This window comes from Gopherus evgoodei, chromosome 5 (genome assembly GCF_007399415.2).
Source record: "Gopherus evgoodei ecotype Sinaloan lineage chromosome 5, rGopEvg1_v1.p, whole genome shotgun sequence".
NCBI classification, from domain to species: Eukaryota; Metazoa; Chordata; order Testudines; family Testudinidae; genus Gopherus; species Gopherus evgoodei.
The window spans coordinates 27,519,629-27,535,417 of record NC_044326.1 but is presented as its reverse complement, the minus strand read 5'-3'; the positions used below and the strand labels follow the sequence as shown (position 1 = coordinate 27,535,417).

Here is a 15,789-nt window from a genome sequence, read left to right as displayed (position 1 = left end):
GACATTATTAGCTAAGACTCACGGCACCAGTGTGAGATAAATAGGTATTATTATTCTCATTTTACAAACTGGAGAACTGAGGTACAGGGAAACAAAGAAATGTCTCCAAAGTCACGTGGAAAGTTTGTGGCAGTGCTGGGACTAAAACACAGGTCACCTGGAGCTGAACATAAGCTACAAGATTCACTTTCCCCTCAAACAGTTTCAAAGATCTGGAGACCAACCTGAACTATTAAAGAAATTAACTTTATTCATTAATTATTTCATATAGTAAGTATAAAACAATGGGAGTTCATGAATAAAATCATGGTTATCTCATAAGTAATTATATACAGTACCATATCTAAATCTATACAGTGTCAGTACTTTCATACAGTGTACTCAAGAAGATAAAATATTATTTTTCTCTGTCCAAAAATTAAACAGAATTTTTCCCATCTAAATAACAGATTATGTTTTCAGTTTATATTATAAAACATTTTGATAAAAATTGAGAGTGAGATTTTCAAAGCTGCCTAAGTAATCTAGGAGCGTAGGTCTGATGGAAAGTCAATGGGATCTTTGCTCCTAATTTTTGAAAAATCCCATCCAGAGGCAATACTCAGAGGAGAACTGCATCAGTCCAAATAACACAGAACATATATCTTGTTTCCACAGGTTGAGCCTCTGATGATTTAGATAGCAAAAGATTCAGACACATTTTGGTTAACTTTACTCTACAATAATATTGAAAAGTCTGTCTAAAAAAAGTACAATAAAATGTGCAGGGGAATGAATGATATTGATTACGTTCTATTAACTATAGTCTTGTTTATTAAAATAGTTGTAGAACCTGTTAATACCAAACAGCGGCTGATGTATTCATTCTTTCACTCTTTCATTTACTCAGTCATGCATTCAACCAATTGTTCACTGAGACTCTTTATAGATTATGTTTTGCAATTGACCTCAAAGAGTGAGGCAGCTGAATGCATACGATAGAAAATAGAAAAAGGCATTGCAAGGTTAACAACAATTATCCAAGGTTCAAAGCCAAAAACTATTTCTTCCAGTCCATTGTCATATTCTGGGCGGCAACCAAATGCTGGTGGAATCCAAAGCTGCATGGAAAGAAAACAACATTGGTATCAGTCATCATCATCTTCATCAAGTGATACTTGTCTATTGTGACTGTGGTATGGCATATTCATTCCTTCTATACCGCAAATGAACCAGTATCATTTGGTGTCAAAGATCGCTGAGCCCAATTCTCCATTTACGCAGATTTCAGCAGTTACTCCTGGTTCATTTCAGTGTAAGCAAGCAGAGAATTGCGCCCTCTGTCTTGCTTAAACGTACTAGGTTTGGCCTGAGTCCCTATTCCATATAATACATTAAGAGGTGGCTTGTAATGCAAGACTGTGTTGCACTTACAATATAATGTATATTGCTTCGTTCCATAGCAAGATTACTGGAAAGTACTGCCAGTTTTTAGGGCCAGATTTTAAAGGTATTTGGGGGTTGTTCCAGTCAACATTCACAGCCTAAGTGAATGAGACAAGTAAGTCCTATTTTCAAGAGCTATTTAGGCATATAGCAGCCTAAGTCCTGCTGACTTTCAATGCAACTTGGGCTCCTAAGGGCCAGAATTTTAAAGGTGTTTAAGTATCTAAAATACAGATAGGTGCCTAATGGGATTTTCCAAAGTGCCCAGGCAGAGTTAGGTGCATACAGGCTTTTGAAAATCCCACTAAAAAAGACCTGTCTGCATCTTTAAACACCTAAATATCTTTAAAAATCTGGCCTCAGGCACTATCTTCGTTTTCAGATACCTAAATAATGATAATTTGCCCTTGGGCCTTGCAATGCTGAGCACAGCAATCCCTAAATACCTTTAAAACTAGGGCCTTAGTGACTTTTTATAAAACAATTCCACAGCAAGTAAATGAACCCTTATCATCAAGGGATTCCTGCATCAATGTGTGAACATAATTAATGTTTACTTTAAGGAGACCTACATTTGTGTATTGAGTTGACAGATAAATAAACCCCTTAGGCCACATTACTCTGGGAAGTTTTACAAAAAAAAAAACAACCCACGGGTGGTATCACAGGGACAACTGAACTGGTCTTAGCACAAGTGTGAGCCCTAGTATAGACAAGGATCCCATGGAAGGGCCCATTTTTACCATCATATTAAACCTATAATTTGGGGCTAGTTATTTCACAGAATATGGTCCTATCTTAGAAGGAGATGAGTGCTTTCAGCTGCAGAATCAGGCCCACAGTGTTTCTGGTTTGTGGGGAAAGGAGTTTGTTATGAACACCAGAGTTACAAACTGACTGGGCAACCATAGACAGCAACCGGTCATGCAGCAACAGAGGGTTTTTAAAAAAAAAGCAAATACAGTATAGTACTGTGTTAAACATAAGCTATTGGAAAAAAAGGAAAGTTTAAAATAAAAGATTTGACATGGTAATGAAACTGTTTCTGTAAGACAGTTAAAAGCAGCATTTTTCTTCTGCATAGTAAAGTTTTAAAGCTGTATTAAGTGAATGTTAAGTTGAAAACTTTTGAAAGAACAGCCACAAAGTTTTGATCAGTTACAAAAATTTCAGAGTTACGAACAACCTTCATTTCTGAGGAGTTTAAAACTCTGAGGTTCTACTGAATGTACAGTAAATTTTTACATAACTACATACAAGGGTTAGCCTAAAAATGTATTAATTGTGGCAGCGGCTGGTCATACACAAGCTAAAAAAAGGACTTTAATGGGTTTTGTATTGTCAGTGTCCTCAAAGCAAATCTGTTTGGCAGAGTGGGTAGTGGCACTGGCTAGTCACCCACGTACAATCTCATCTGACACTCGGGCAGCTACCCAGGCTGCTGCGAGCACCACTGAGACTATACTACTATTTTCAGCACACTAGTTCAATCAAAAAGTTAATACATGTACCCAAGCTGGAAAATTACATCTCCAGCTACAGTGCAGATGTACCCTAAAAAGGGAAACTGTGAAGTCATAATGATGTGGATATGTCATCAATCTCAGAATGGGGAGGGAGCTGGCTGGCTGACATGTAATTGCAGACAGCTAAAAAGTGACAATTTTTAAGTGCTTATATACAAATGCCAGAAGCCTAAATAATAAGATGGGTAAACTAGAGTGACTCATCCTCATTTAATATATAGATATAATAGGCATCACAGAAACTTGGTGAAATGAGGATAATCAATGAGACACAGTAACACCAGGGTACAAAACATATCGAAGGACGGAACAGGTCATGCTGGTGGGGGAATGGCACTATATGTGAAAGAAAGAAAGCATAGAATAAAATGAAGTAAAAATCTTAAATGAACCAAATTGTACCATAGAATCTCTGTGGATAGAAATTCTATACTTGAATAATAAGAATATAGCAGTAGGGATATACTACTGACCTCCTGACCAGGGTGGTGATAGCGATTGTGAAATGCTCAGGGAGATTAGAGAGGCTATAAAAATAAAAAACTCAATAATAATGGGGTATTTCAACTATCCCCTATTGGTTGGGTACATGTCACCTCAGGACACAGACATAAAATTTCTTAAATGACTGCTGCTTGGAGCAGTTGGAACCCACAAGAGAAGAGGCAATTCTTGATTTAGTCCTAAATGGAGCACAGGATCTGGACCAAGAGGTGAATATAGCTGGGCTACTTAGTAATAGTGATAATATAATTAAATTTAGCATCCCTGTGGCAGGGAAAACACCACAGCAGCCCACCATGGTGGCATTTAATTTCAGAAAGGGGTACTACACAAAAATGAGGAAGTTAGTTAAACAGAAATTAAAAGGCACGGTGTCAACAGGGAAATCCCTGCAAGCTACATGGAAACTTTTTAAAGACACTATAATAGAGGCTCAACTTAAATGCATACCCCAAATTAAAAAACATAGTAAGAGAACAAAAAGAGTGCCACTGTGGCTAAACAACAAAGTAGAAGAAGCAGTGAGAGGCAAAAAGGCATCCTTTTAAAAATCCTAGTGAGGAAAATAGAATGGATCATAAACTCAGGCAAATGAAGGTTAAAAATATAATTAGGAAGGCCAAAAAAAAAAATATCGAAGAACAGCTAGCCAAAGATTCAAAAAGTAATAGCAAAAAAAAAAAAAAGTTAAGTACATAAGAAACAGGAAGCCTGCTAAACAACCAGTGGGGCCACTGGACAATCAAGATGCTAAAGGAGCACTCAAGGACATTACGGAGACACTAAATGAATTAATCAGTCTTCATGGCTCAGGATGTAAGGGAGATTCCCAAATCTGAGCCATTCTTTTTAGGTGACAAATCTGAGGAACTGTCCCAGATTGAGGTGTCATTAGAGGAGGTTTTGGAACAAATTGATAAATTAAACAGTAATATGTCACCAGAATCAGGTGGTATTCACCCAAGAGTTCTAAAGGAACTCAAATGTGAAATTGCACAACTACTAACTGTGGTTTGTAACCTGTCATTTAAATCACCTTCTGTACCAAATGACTGGAGGATTGCTAATATGACGCCAATTTTTCCAAAGTGCTCCAGAAGTGATCCTGGCAATTACAGGCTAGTAAGTTTGATTTCAGTACCGGGCAAACTGGTTGAAACTATAGTAAAGAACAGAATTGTCAGACACATAAATTAACATAATTTGTTGGGGAAGGTTTTTGTAAAGGGAAATCATGCCTCACCAATCTAATAGAATTCCTTGAGCGGGTCAACAAGCACGTGGACAAGGGGGATCCAGTGGATATAGTGTACTTAGATTTCCAGTGGATATAGTGTACTTAGATTTTCAGAAAGCCTTTTACACGGTCCCTCACCAAAGGCTCTAAGCTGTCATGGGATAAGAGGAAAGCTCCTCTCATGAATCAGTAACTGGTTAAAAGATAGGAAAAAAGGGTAGGAATAAATGGTCAGTTTTCAGAATGGAGAGCAGTAAACAGTCATGTCCCTCAGGGGTCTGTATTGGGCCCAGTACTATTCAACAGTGAGGTGGCAAAATTTGCAGATGATACAAAACTATTCAAGATAGTTAAGTCCAAAACAGACTGTGAAGAGCTACAAAGGGATCTGTGATGAGGCATCTGCCCCACACTGGCTCATAAGGGGTTAATAGAGCCCTAGGGTGGCTGTGCAGAAGGCAGCCAATTAGAGAGGGGCTGCAAGGAGCAGCCAATCAGGGATGGGCTGGCCCATATATGAAGGGCTGCAGAGCAGAGCAGCTTCAGCTGCTCCCTGGAGATCAAAGAGGAAGAATGCTAGCACCTTAAACAGTGCAGTGCTGGGCAGGATCAGAGTGAGCTCCTGGCTGACTGCCAAGACTGGCATGCTGAGGCCCTAAGATAAGGGTGGAGATGGGGCTGCAGGGAAGTGATCCAGGGAAGTAGATTGAGAGGTAGGAGGAGATGCAGCATGTGGCTGCCATCTACAGGGTCGCTGGGTCAGGACCGAAAGTAGTGGGCTGGCCTGAGTCCTCCCCTCACTCTCCCTTCACCATTGAGGAAGTGGCTGGACTGAGGGACTGCAATATTGTCCCCCCAGAAGGGAGGAGCACGGAGTGTGGCACAGCTGGAGGGCTGTGTCCTGAAGGGGACATTGCAGTCCTTGCAGGGACATGGGTCTTGGAGCAGAAGTGATGGCAGTGAGACTCCACCAGAAGAGGGCACACTGTTAGCAGAGCTGATCCCTGGGACATCCAGCCAGGGGCGCTGCAGGGACAAGTTCCACCCTATCACAGAATCTCACAAAACTGAGTAACTGGGCAACAAAATGGCAGATGAAATTTAAAGCATAATTGCAAAGTAATGCACACTGGAAAACATAATCCCAACTATACATACAAAATGATGGGGTCTAAATTAGCTGTTACCACTCAGGAAAGAGATCTTGGAGTCACTCTGGATAGTTCTCTGAAAACATCCACTCAATGTGCAGCAGCAGTCAAAAAAGCTAACAAAATGTTGGAAATCATTAAGAAAGGGATAGATAATAAGAGAGAAAATATATTGTCTCTATATAAATCCAAGGTCTGCCCACATCTTGAATAGTGCGTGCGGATGTGGTCTCAAAAAAGATATATTGGAATTGGGAAAAGTTCAGAAAAGGGCAACAAAAATTATTAGGAACAGCTAATTATGGAACAGCTTCCATATGACGACAAATAAATAAGATTGGGGCTTTTCAGCTTGGAAAAGAGACAAGTAAGGGGAGATATGATAGAGGTCTGTAAAAACATGAGTGGTGTGGAGAAAGTAAATAAGGAAGTAGTATTTACTCCTCATAACACAGGAACTAGGGGTCAGCAAATGAAATGGGCAGCAGGTTTAAAACAAACAAAAAAGTATTTCTTCACAGAATGAATAGTCAACCTGTGGAACTCTTTGCCAGAGGATGTTGTGAAGGCCAAGACCATAACAGGGTTCAAAAAAGAACTAGATAGATTCATGGAGGATAGGTCGTCAATGGCTATTAGCCAGGATGGGCAGGGATAATGTCCCTAGCCTCTGTTTGCTGAACCTGGGAATGGGCGACAGGGGATGGATCACTTGATGATTACCTGTTCTGTTCATTTCCTCTGGGGTACCTGGCACTGGCCACTGTCAGAAGACAGGATACTGGGCTGGATGGACCTTTGGTCTGAGCCAGTATGGCTGTTCTTACGTTCATGTCTGTCTGACAAAGACAATAAATTGACTGACAACTATTGAGTGGCCAATATGAAATGGATTGGGAATCTTCTATTGGACCACTATCCACACTATAACTGTCACTAATTACATCCTGTCTTTTAGCAGTTGCAACAGGAAGACCAAGGATGGAGACTGAATTATTCTTTCTCCTCTGTAAGTAGTCCTCCAGATCATTTGGGAGCACATTGACAAGGCAGAGTTTCAGGGATCACTGCCTGTGCCATTCCTGTACTGTGGCTAAACAGACTTCAGTCTGCAAGGTTAAATACCTTCTCCCGTGCCTATTCCACTTCTAAGTAGATATTATTCCCCAACGGTGCAGTCAACCCACCTCCTTTCACAAGCACTAGAATTCACTTACTATAAAGAGTACAACTGAGTAACATTAATATTCTTCTCAGTCTTGGTGGTTTTAGGGAGCTTTTTTGTATTAATTGTGTGAATTACATTCAAAATACCTTACCGAAAGATTACACAGGAATAAAAATGCTGCAATGTTCTTCAGGATTCTCCTCTTATTGTTAACTGAGTTTTGGCTGTACAGTGAGAAATCTGAGGTTGAGTGTGTGACTGGACTGCTAGCTTGACTCCTGACTTCATCAGAACCATCACCGCCACTTCTTTCTCTCATGTAGATATTCCCATTGAACATGTATGGAAACTTTCCATTGTCCATATCAGCTGCTCCATTGTAAATTTCTTTGTGTGATGGGGTAAGTGACAGAGTGCTCCCACTGGACACAGTTACTATTCGAAGAGTTTTAATATCATCATTCACTTTTTCCTGTTCACGATGTATGGACTCAATGATAAAGAGATTCTGAATATATTTCTCAATAATAACCAGGATGGAATAAGGAAGATTGTACCATGTGTATTTTGGATGAGCCTGGGCACAGATAATCGCTAGGATAGAACCCCAAGACAGGAGCCAGGAACCTGAAGCTGTGCCAACCAACAGGTCTGCATCAAGTTTCCTGGCAGGATTTTTTGAATTATCCATTGATCTTTCTTCTAGTCTGTAAATTAAAAGGGCGACAATTCCAGCTGCACACATAAGAGCCAGTACGGAGATAGCATATAAGTAAAACATAGTAAGTGCTAACTCACTTTTGATTTTTGAACGTCCTATCTGAATTAAGTACACAACAACGACCGCTATTGTGCTAATCAGCACAATTAGTCCAAAAATCGTGCCCACTGTTATGCCATGAAACTTGAACAGTATTTTGTGTTGGTGGTGGTGTTCTACTTTGCGTCCGATATTCTTCCACAGGACATAGAGCATTGTGGATGCTAAAATATGATACTCTATGTTGAAGGGATACAGGTAATACATTCCTTGAGAAAATATCGAACAGAGAGTTGTTGTACAATTACATTGGGGTGCATGGTCATCTAAAACTAAAAAAAAAAAAAAAAAAAAAAAAAAAAGAGAGAAAGAGATTAGATTTTGTTGTGAAATAAATGTTTTTTCTTTTAAATGAGATAACCACAACAGGGAGAATAATTATTTCAGTCAGACAGCTCATATCGTACATTTAGTCACCTGCACACACACACACAAAATTTGCTGGGTGTTGGACACTAAAATCACTAGTCTGAGAGCAACTTTTGCATCTCCTCCAAAATTTGAACTACAGCCTTATTACAATTTTTAGGCAAAATCCTTATAAAAAGTGAATGTTAAAAATTCACAGACATCTCTTAAAGTTCAGCACAGTTTTGAGGAGAACAATGTATTTAAAATATTTAAGATCCCAAACCAGTAGGGGCTTGATTCTGCTTCCATTCTGCAGATGAAACTCCTACAGAAGCCAATAGGAGTTCCATATCTGGAACAGATGCAGAATTGAGTCCTAACTGTGCAGGGGCCTAGTTCCCCTTTCAGTTATACACCAATGTAACTCCACTGGCTTTATTCCTGATTTACACATGTATAAGTGATAGGATAATTGATCTTTATATACTTACACTTAAATATCACCAATATTTTAATTGAAAATAAAATATTTAAAAAGCAATTCCCTTTCCATTTCTCTACTAAACTGTGAATTATGGCTTCTACCAGCTGTTTTAAGGAAAACACAGGCTCAATCTTGTCAGGATCCTAAAGGAGAAACTAATTATCACTTTTATTTTGCATTAAATTTATCTGTAATACATAAATTTACATATATGGGACAAATTTTCAAACAGGTCACAACTATAGTGTACTTAGACTTTCTGAAAGCCTTTGACAAGATCCCTCACCAAAGGCTGTTAAACAAACCAACCAACCATAGGATAAGAGTGAAAAGTCCCCTCATGGATCAGGAACGGTTAAAAGATAGGAAACAAAGGTTAGAAATAAATAGACAGTTTTCACAGTGGGGAGAGGTAAATAGTGGCATCCCCCCAATGATCTGTACTGGTACCTGTGCTGTTCAACATAAGAACATAAGAATGGTCATACTGGGTCAGACCACTGGTTCATCTTGCTCAGTATGTCTTATTCTGACAGTGGCCGGTGCCAGATGCTTTAAAAGGGAGTGAACAAAACAGGCCACTTTATCAAGTGATCCAGTTCCTGTCACCCAGTCCCAGATTCTAGAAGTCAGGTGTTTTGGGACACCAAGTCCAAGTACACTATAGCCACTGGATCACCCTTGTTCACATGTTTGCTGACCCCCCTCAAAGAAGTCTAACAGATTGGTGAAACATGATTTTCATTTACAAAACCATGTTGACTCTTCCCCAACATATCATCTTCATCTACGTATCTGATAATTCTGTTCTTTACTATAGTTTCAATCAATTTGTCTAGAACTGAAGTTAGGCTTACCAGCCTGTAATTACCAGGATCACCTCAGTAGCCTTTTTTAAAAAAATCAGCTACCCACCAATAATCTGGTACAGAGGCTGGTATAAGGGATAGGTTACATACCAGTTAGTAGTTCTACAATTTCATGTTTGAATTCCTTCAGAACTCTTGGGTGAAAACCATCTGGTCCTGGTGACTTACTGCTCTTTAATTTATCTATTTGTTCTAAAACTTCCTCCATTGACACCTCAAACTGGGACACTTCCTTAGATTGGTCACCTAAAAAGAATGGCTCAGGTAGGGTGACCAGACAGCAAGTGTGAAAAATCGGGATGGGGGTGCGGAGTAATAGGAGCCTATAAGAAAAAGACCCAAAAATCGGGACTGTCCCCATAAAATCGGGACATCTGGTCACCCTAGGCTCAGGTGCAGTAATTTCCCTCACATCCTCTGCAGTGAAGACCAACGCAAATAATTCATTTTGCTTCTCTGCAATAGCCTTGTCTTGCCTGAGTGGTCCTTTAGCACCTCAATTATCCAGTGGCCTCACTGATTGCTTGGCAGGCTTCCTGCTTCTGATGTACTTAAAAAATGTTAGCTGTTAGTTTTGTTTATTTTTCTAGTTGCTCTTCAAAGTCTTTTTTAGCCTACCTAATTATACTTTTACAATAAATCTGGCTTGCTAGAATTTATGTTCCTTTCTATTTTCCTTGGTAGAATTTTACTTCACTTTTTTAAAAGATGTATTTCTGTTTCTAACCACATCTTTTACTTTGTTGTTTAGCCATGGTGGCATTTTTGGTCTTCTTACTTTCTTTTTGTTTGTTTGTTTGTTTGGGGGGGGGGGAATATACATTTAGTCTGAACCTCTATTGTCGGTTTTTAAAAAAACTTCCATGCAGTTTGCAGGCATTTTACTCTTGTGACTATTCTTTTTAATTTCATCTAACTAGCCTCCTCATTTCTGTGTAGTTCCCCTTTTTGAAGTTAAATGCTACTGTGGTACCCTACAAGGATGTTAATTTTAACATATTGATAAATGACCTGGAAAAGGGCAGTGAATAGTGAAGTGGCAAAATTTGCAGATGATACAAAATTATTCAATATAGTTAAGTCCATAGATGACTGTGAAGAGTTACAGAGGGATCTCCTAAACCAGGTGACAGCGACAAAATGGCAGGTGAAAGTAAGTGCTGATAATCCATAGTATTCCCACACTTGGAATACTGCGTGCAGTTCTGATTGCCCCATCTCAAAAAAGATAAATTAGAATTGGAAAAGGTGTAGAGAAGTGCAACAAAAATGATTAAGGGTATGAAACAGCTTCCATACATGAAGAGCTTAAAAAACGTGGTAGTGTTCATCTTAGAAAAGAGATGACTAAGGGAGGATATGACACTGATGTATAAAATCATGAATGGTATGGAGAAATTGAATAGGGAGGTGTTATTTACCCCTTCACATAACACAAGAACTAGGAAATTAATAGGCAGCAGGTTTAAAACAAACCTAAAGAAGCAGTTCTTCACACAACACCCAGTCAACCTGTGGAACTCATTGCCAGGAGATGTTGGGAAGACTAAAAGTATAACTGGGTTAAAAAAAGAATCAAATACGTTCATGGAGGACAGGTCTATCAATGGCTATTAGCCAAAATGGTCAGAGATGAAACCCCATGCTCCCTAAACCTCAATCTGCCAGAAGCTGGGACTGGACAAGAGGAATCATTCAGATTACCTTGTTCTGTACATTCCCTCTCTCTGAAGCAATTGGCACTAGCCACTGTCAGAAGGCAGGATACCGGGCTAGAGGGACCATTGGTCTGACCTAGTATGGCTGCTCTTGTGTGCTAACTTGGGTCTAAAATTTCACCCACAAATATTTGTGTCTGTGGGGTTTTTGTTTTTAATGCAAACTACACAGAGGTGCAAACAGAGTTCTCAAATTAGTACTTGGTGTGGAACACACGTTAATACAGAGATAGTCTCATTGATCACCTACTTCAGTCATCCACAATTGCATGGACTATGTTTTACCATTTGCAGTTGCATCTCCTCTGTGGCAACCACAGCCATTTATCACATAGAAAAGTAATACAGTAGAACAATGTATGGCATCCGCTGGGGCATTTATGTGCAGCCACCTAGTGCCCTGCAGGGGAGAGAAGCCACGTCCCCGTGCAGGGGACAGAGAACTCCAGGCCCTGCAGGCTGCGGGCGCCAGCATTTTCTGTTCCTGCAGGCGCGAGGCTGCGGCTTCTCTCCAGCTTCTCCGGGGCTGCAGGCTGTGGGCGCCAGTGTTCTCAGTCCCCGGCAGGTGCGGGGCCACGGCTTAAGCTGGAGAGAAATCGTGGCCCCGCACCTGCCGGGGACAGAGAACTCCAGGGCTCGCAGGCTGCGGGTGCTGGTCTCTCTGTCCCTGGCAGGCGCGGGGCTGCGGCTTCTCTCTGGCTTCTCCGGGGCTGCAGGCTGTGGGAGCTGGTGTTCTCGGTCCCAGGCAGGCGCAGGGCCACGGCTTAAGCCAGAGAGAAGCCGCAGCCCTGCCCCTACCGGGGACAGAGAACTCCAGGGCTGCGGGCACTGGTGTTCTCGGTCCCTGGCAGGCGTGGGGCCGTGGCTTAAGCCGGAGAGAAGCTGCGGCCCTGCGCCTGCTGGGGACAGAGAACTCCAGGGCTGCAGGCTTCATTCTATGTTAAAGAATAATAAATATACTTGGACCAGCAGTTCAACAGTGTGTTACTTTTTTTAAATTAACAAGATGAAAACTGTTTATGATATTTATTTTGTAAAAACTCCTTAATTTTTCTTACAGGTAGATAAAAAAGAGCAAATTCACATGGTAAGGTGAAAGAGTAATTGACGAACAATTTAATTAATACCTTTTACATGTAAAATTACCCTTTTTATCTTATGGATTCATATATTATGTAATATTAAATATGATAAGCAGCAAAGATTCCTGTGGCACCTTATAGACTAAGAGAAGTTTTGGAGCATGAGCTTTCGTGGGTGAATACCCACTTGATCGGATGCATCACCCACGAAAGCCCATGCTCCAGAACTTCTGTTAGTCTATAAGGTGCCACAGGACTCTTTGCTGCTTTTATAGATCCAGACTAACACGGCTACCCCTCTGATATTAAATACGATGTTTTTCATATTATTTAATGTACAAATACAAAAGAAGCCTTGAAAAATTGTTGGTGCCCACCACACTCTTCTTAAAATATGACTGTGCTACTGGCCACAAAAAGGTTGGGGACCACTGCAGTAGAACCTCAGAGTTATGGACACCTCGGGAATGGAGGCTGTCCATAACTCTGAAATGTCCGTAATGCCAAACAAGACCTTATGGACTTCAGCCAGTGGGGGAGGGGGATTGAGGCTGCAGCCAGGCAGGGGGGCAGAGTTCTGGGTAGGGAGGGTCTGGGCTTCTGACCCTCAGGAGCATTACAGCTCAGACCTTTAGATCAGGAAGTAGAGCTGGGGCTTGGGGCTTCAGCCCTGTGGCTCTGCTCCTGGTTTCAGTCTCATGGGCAAGGGGAGGTGGGGCACCAGGGTTTGGGGCTTCAGCCCCATGGCTCTGTTCCTGGCTTCTGCCGTGTGGGAGGCAGGGCTCGGGGCTCCCCATGGCTCCACTCCCAGTTTCAGCAGGGTGGAGGGGACACGCCAGATCTCTGGGCTTTAGCTATGGGGAGAATGCTGGGGCTGAAATCAGCGCTCCCCTCATAGCTAAAGCCCTGAGCCCCGGCATCCCCCATGAGGCTGGAGCCAGGAAAGGAGCCATGGGGCTGAAGCCCCAAGCCCCAGGCTGAAACCAGGAGGGGAGACATGGGGCTGAAGCCCCAAGCCCCAGTGCTCCCCCCCAGATGTAAAGTCATGACCCCCACCCTGCCCAGAGCCCTGATCCCCTCCTACCTCCCCCACCCCCGTGGCTGCAGCCTTAACCCCCTACCCCCTGGCTGAAGCCCTGAGCCCCAGGGCTAAAGTCCTGAGGCAGTAAAGTATTTGCTTTTTTTCTCTTTGAGTGCGTCTCCGCTGCTGCCTGATTACTTCCAGTTCCAGAGAGTGTCCGGTTGACTGGTAAGTCCAGAACTCTGGTGTTCGTATCACTGAGGTTCTGAATGTTTTGAATGTATTTTAGCTGTCTCTAAATGCAATTTAACAAATGGAAACTAGGAGGGACGCCAATAACCTGCTCTCTGCTGGCCACTGGCATGTACTCCACAGACCACCAGTGCTCTATGCAGTACAACTGGAGAAAATCTCTGAACTACATATCTAAATATTGGATCCGCAGCAGCAATCAGGTAAAGCAACATCTGGATTCTATTTAAATTGGATAAAACTTGTAAATTGCAGGTATAAAATTGTGGGTCCAATTTCAGAGGCAGTTTTGAAAATGTCGACTATGTTATTAATAGGGTGACCAGGAGTCCGCTTTTCAGAACACCTGGTCCAAAAGGAACCCTGGCACTCTGCTCAGCACCAGCTATTGGAAGCTGGAGGGGGCAGTGCCTGTGGGTGAGAGCAGTGCACAGAGCAACCTGCGCGCCTCTCCCTAGGAGTCGGACCTGCTGCTGGCTGCTTCTGGGGCGCAGCGCAGTCTGTGGTGCCAGGACAGGCAGGAAGCCAGCCTTAGCATCCCCACTGTGCTGCTGACTGGGAGCCGCCACAGGTAAGCCTATGCCCCAACCCCATACCCCAATCCCCTTCCCCAGCCCTGAGCCCCCGCAAACCTGGAATCCCCTCCTGCACCTCAAACCCCTCATCTCCAGCCCCCGCCCAGAGCCCTGACCGCAGTCCTAAGCTCCTCCAAAACCCTAAGCCTCCTCCAGGACTTCAAACCCTGCATCCCCAGCCCCACCCCTGAGCCTGCACCCCCAGCCAGAGACCTCACCCACTCCCGCAACCCAACTCCCTTCCCCAGATCATAGCCCCCTCCTGCACCCTGAACCCCTCATTTCTGGCCCCACCCCAGAGCCCACACCCCCATTTAGAGCCCTCACCCCTCCTGCACCCCAGCCCCCCTGCCCCAGCCCAGTGAAAGTGAGTGAGGGTGGGAGAGAGTAAGCCACCGAGAGAAGAGGAATGTAATGAGTGGGAGTGGGGCCTCAGGTGAAGGGGTGGGGCTTCAGGGAAGGGGCACGGCTAAGGTGTTCAGTTTTGTGCCAACAGGAGCTTGGCAACCCTAATTATTAACTATATATTTTTTTTTACCAGTTTTGGAATTTACCTGGAATTCTGCTGGGAGCAATGGAAAATTGCAAACTATTTTCAGCTAATCTGCATTAGAGAGAGGCAAAAATGTGGTTGGTTTGGGTTTTCGTTTTGAAAAACCAAAACAAGGGGTTGTTAAGATCCAGTTGCTATTGGATTCACTCAGGAAAAAAATATTTACACCAAAGCTGCAAACCTATTCACTCCTTGCATATCTCTGGCTCTCTTCCCCATCACCTGCAGTGAGGATTAGCACGATCCCAAACAATCCTGCAGAACAATTTTGGAAGCAGTGCATTTATCTCCCATTTAAGCTGCTGATTACCCTCAACTTCAAGTTCCCTTGATTTCATTGGGAGTTGAAGGTGCTCAACACCTCAGAGATCATGTTCATAATTTGTCAAAGTCTGTGACATTTTATCGGTGGAGAAAATTGTCCAGTATGAGAAGAGACTATTACAATACAGAAGGCAAACCAGCACTGACATACAGAACCTTTACTTCAGCAGTGCTCATTGGAAGGGGCTGGGTAAGCGAAGGAGGCAGGTGAATGCTGCTCCACCCACTCCCCAAGGGTTTTGCACTGCTTAAAGTTCCATAGGCTGCAGAGCAGGGAGGGAGGTGCACAGCACTTTTAAGCAGTGGTCCAATACTAAATAAGTACAGCTGCTGCCAGAGTGGTCTGGAACATTGCAACTGCACGGCTGAAGCTATGCCACTGAAATTTGATCTCCCCGCACCCCACCACCCCTACCCTGGTGCACCAGAACCTGAAGTGTGTTCCTGTATGGTGGAGTGCAGAGAAGTCTGCTGAGGATTCAACTCCTAGTGCCACGGGCTCACATACTGTGCTAGTAAAAGAGAGGAGAGTCTTCCCAGCCAAGAGATACTCTGCAGGAAGAGGACCAGAAAATGAGTGGGGACCAGAACAGGGTCCCAGGGTGGGGGTGGGACAGGAACTGGAATTTGCTTCCCCTCCTTAAGAAATATCTGCATTGGTGCCACTGGAGCAGTTCCATTGAATTCAGTGGGACTCCTCACCTGACAGGCTTTGCAGGATTGGGCCCA

The 15,789-nt window shown here is 42.8% G+C and overlaps 1 protein-coding gene across 1 annotated transcript in view; it reads right to left on the bottom strand.

Moving 5' to 3' along the window:
• Positions 1-285: 285 nt before the first annotated feature.
• The window catches only part of OTOP1 (otopetrin 1), a 36,696-nt gene continuing 21,192 nt past the window's right edge, over positions 286-15,789 (bottom strand). Inside the window, exons 5-6 of the mRNA XM_030563237.1 lie at positions 7,163-8,103; positions 286-1,100 (exon numbers count right to left, since the gene is read on the bottom strand). Coding sequence (XP_030419097.1) covers positions 930-1,100; positions 7,163-8,103 — 1,112 coding nt within the window. The 3' untranslated portion in view covers positions 286-929. The remainder of the gene's footprint in view (positions 1,101-7,162; positions 8,104-15,789) is intronic.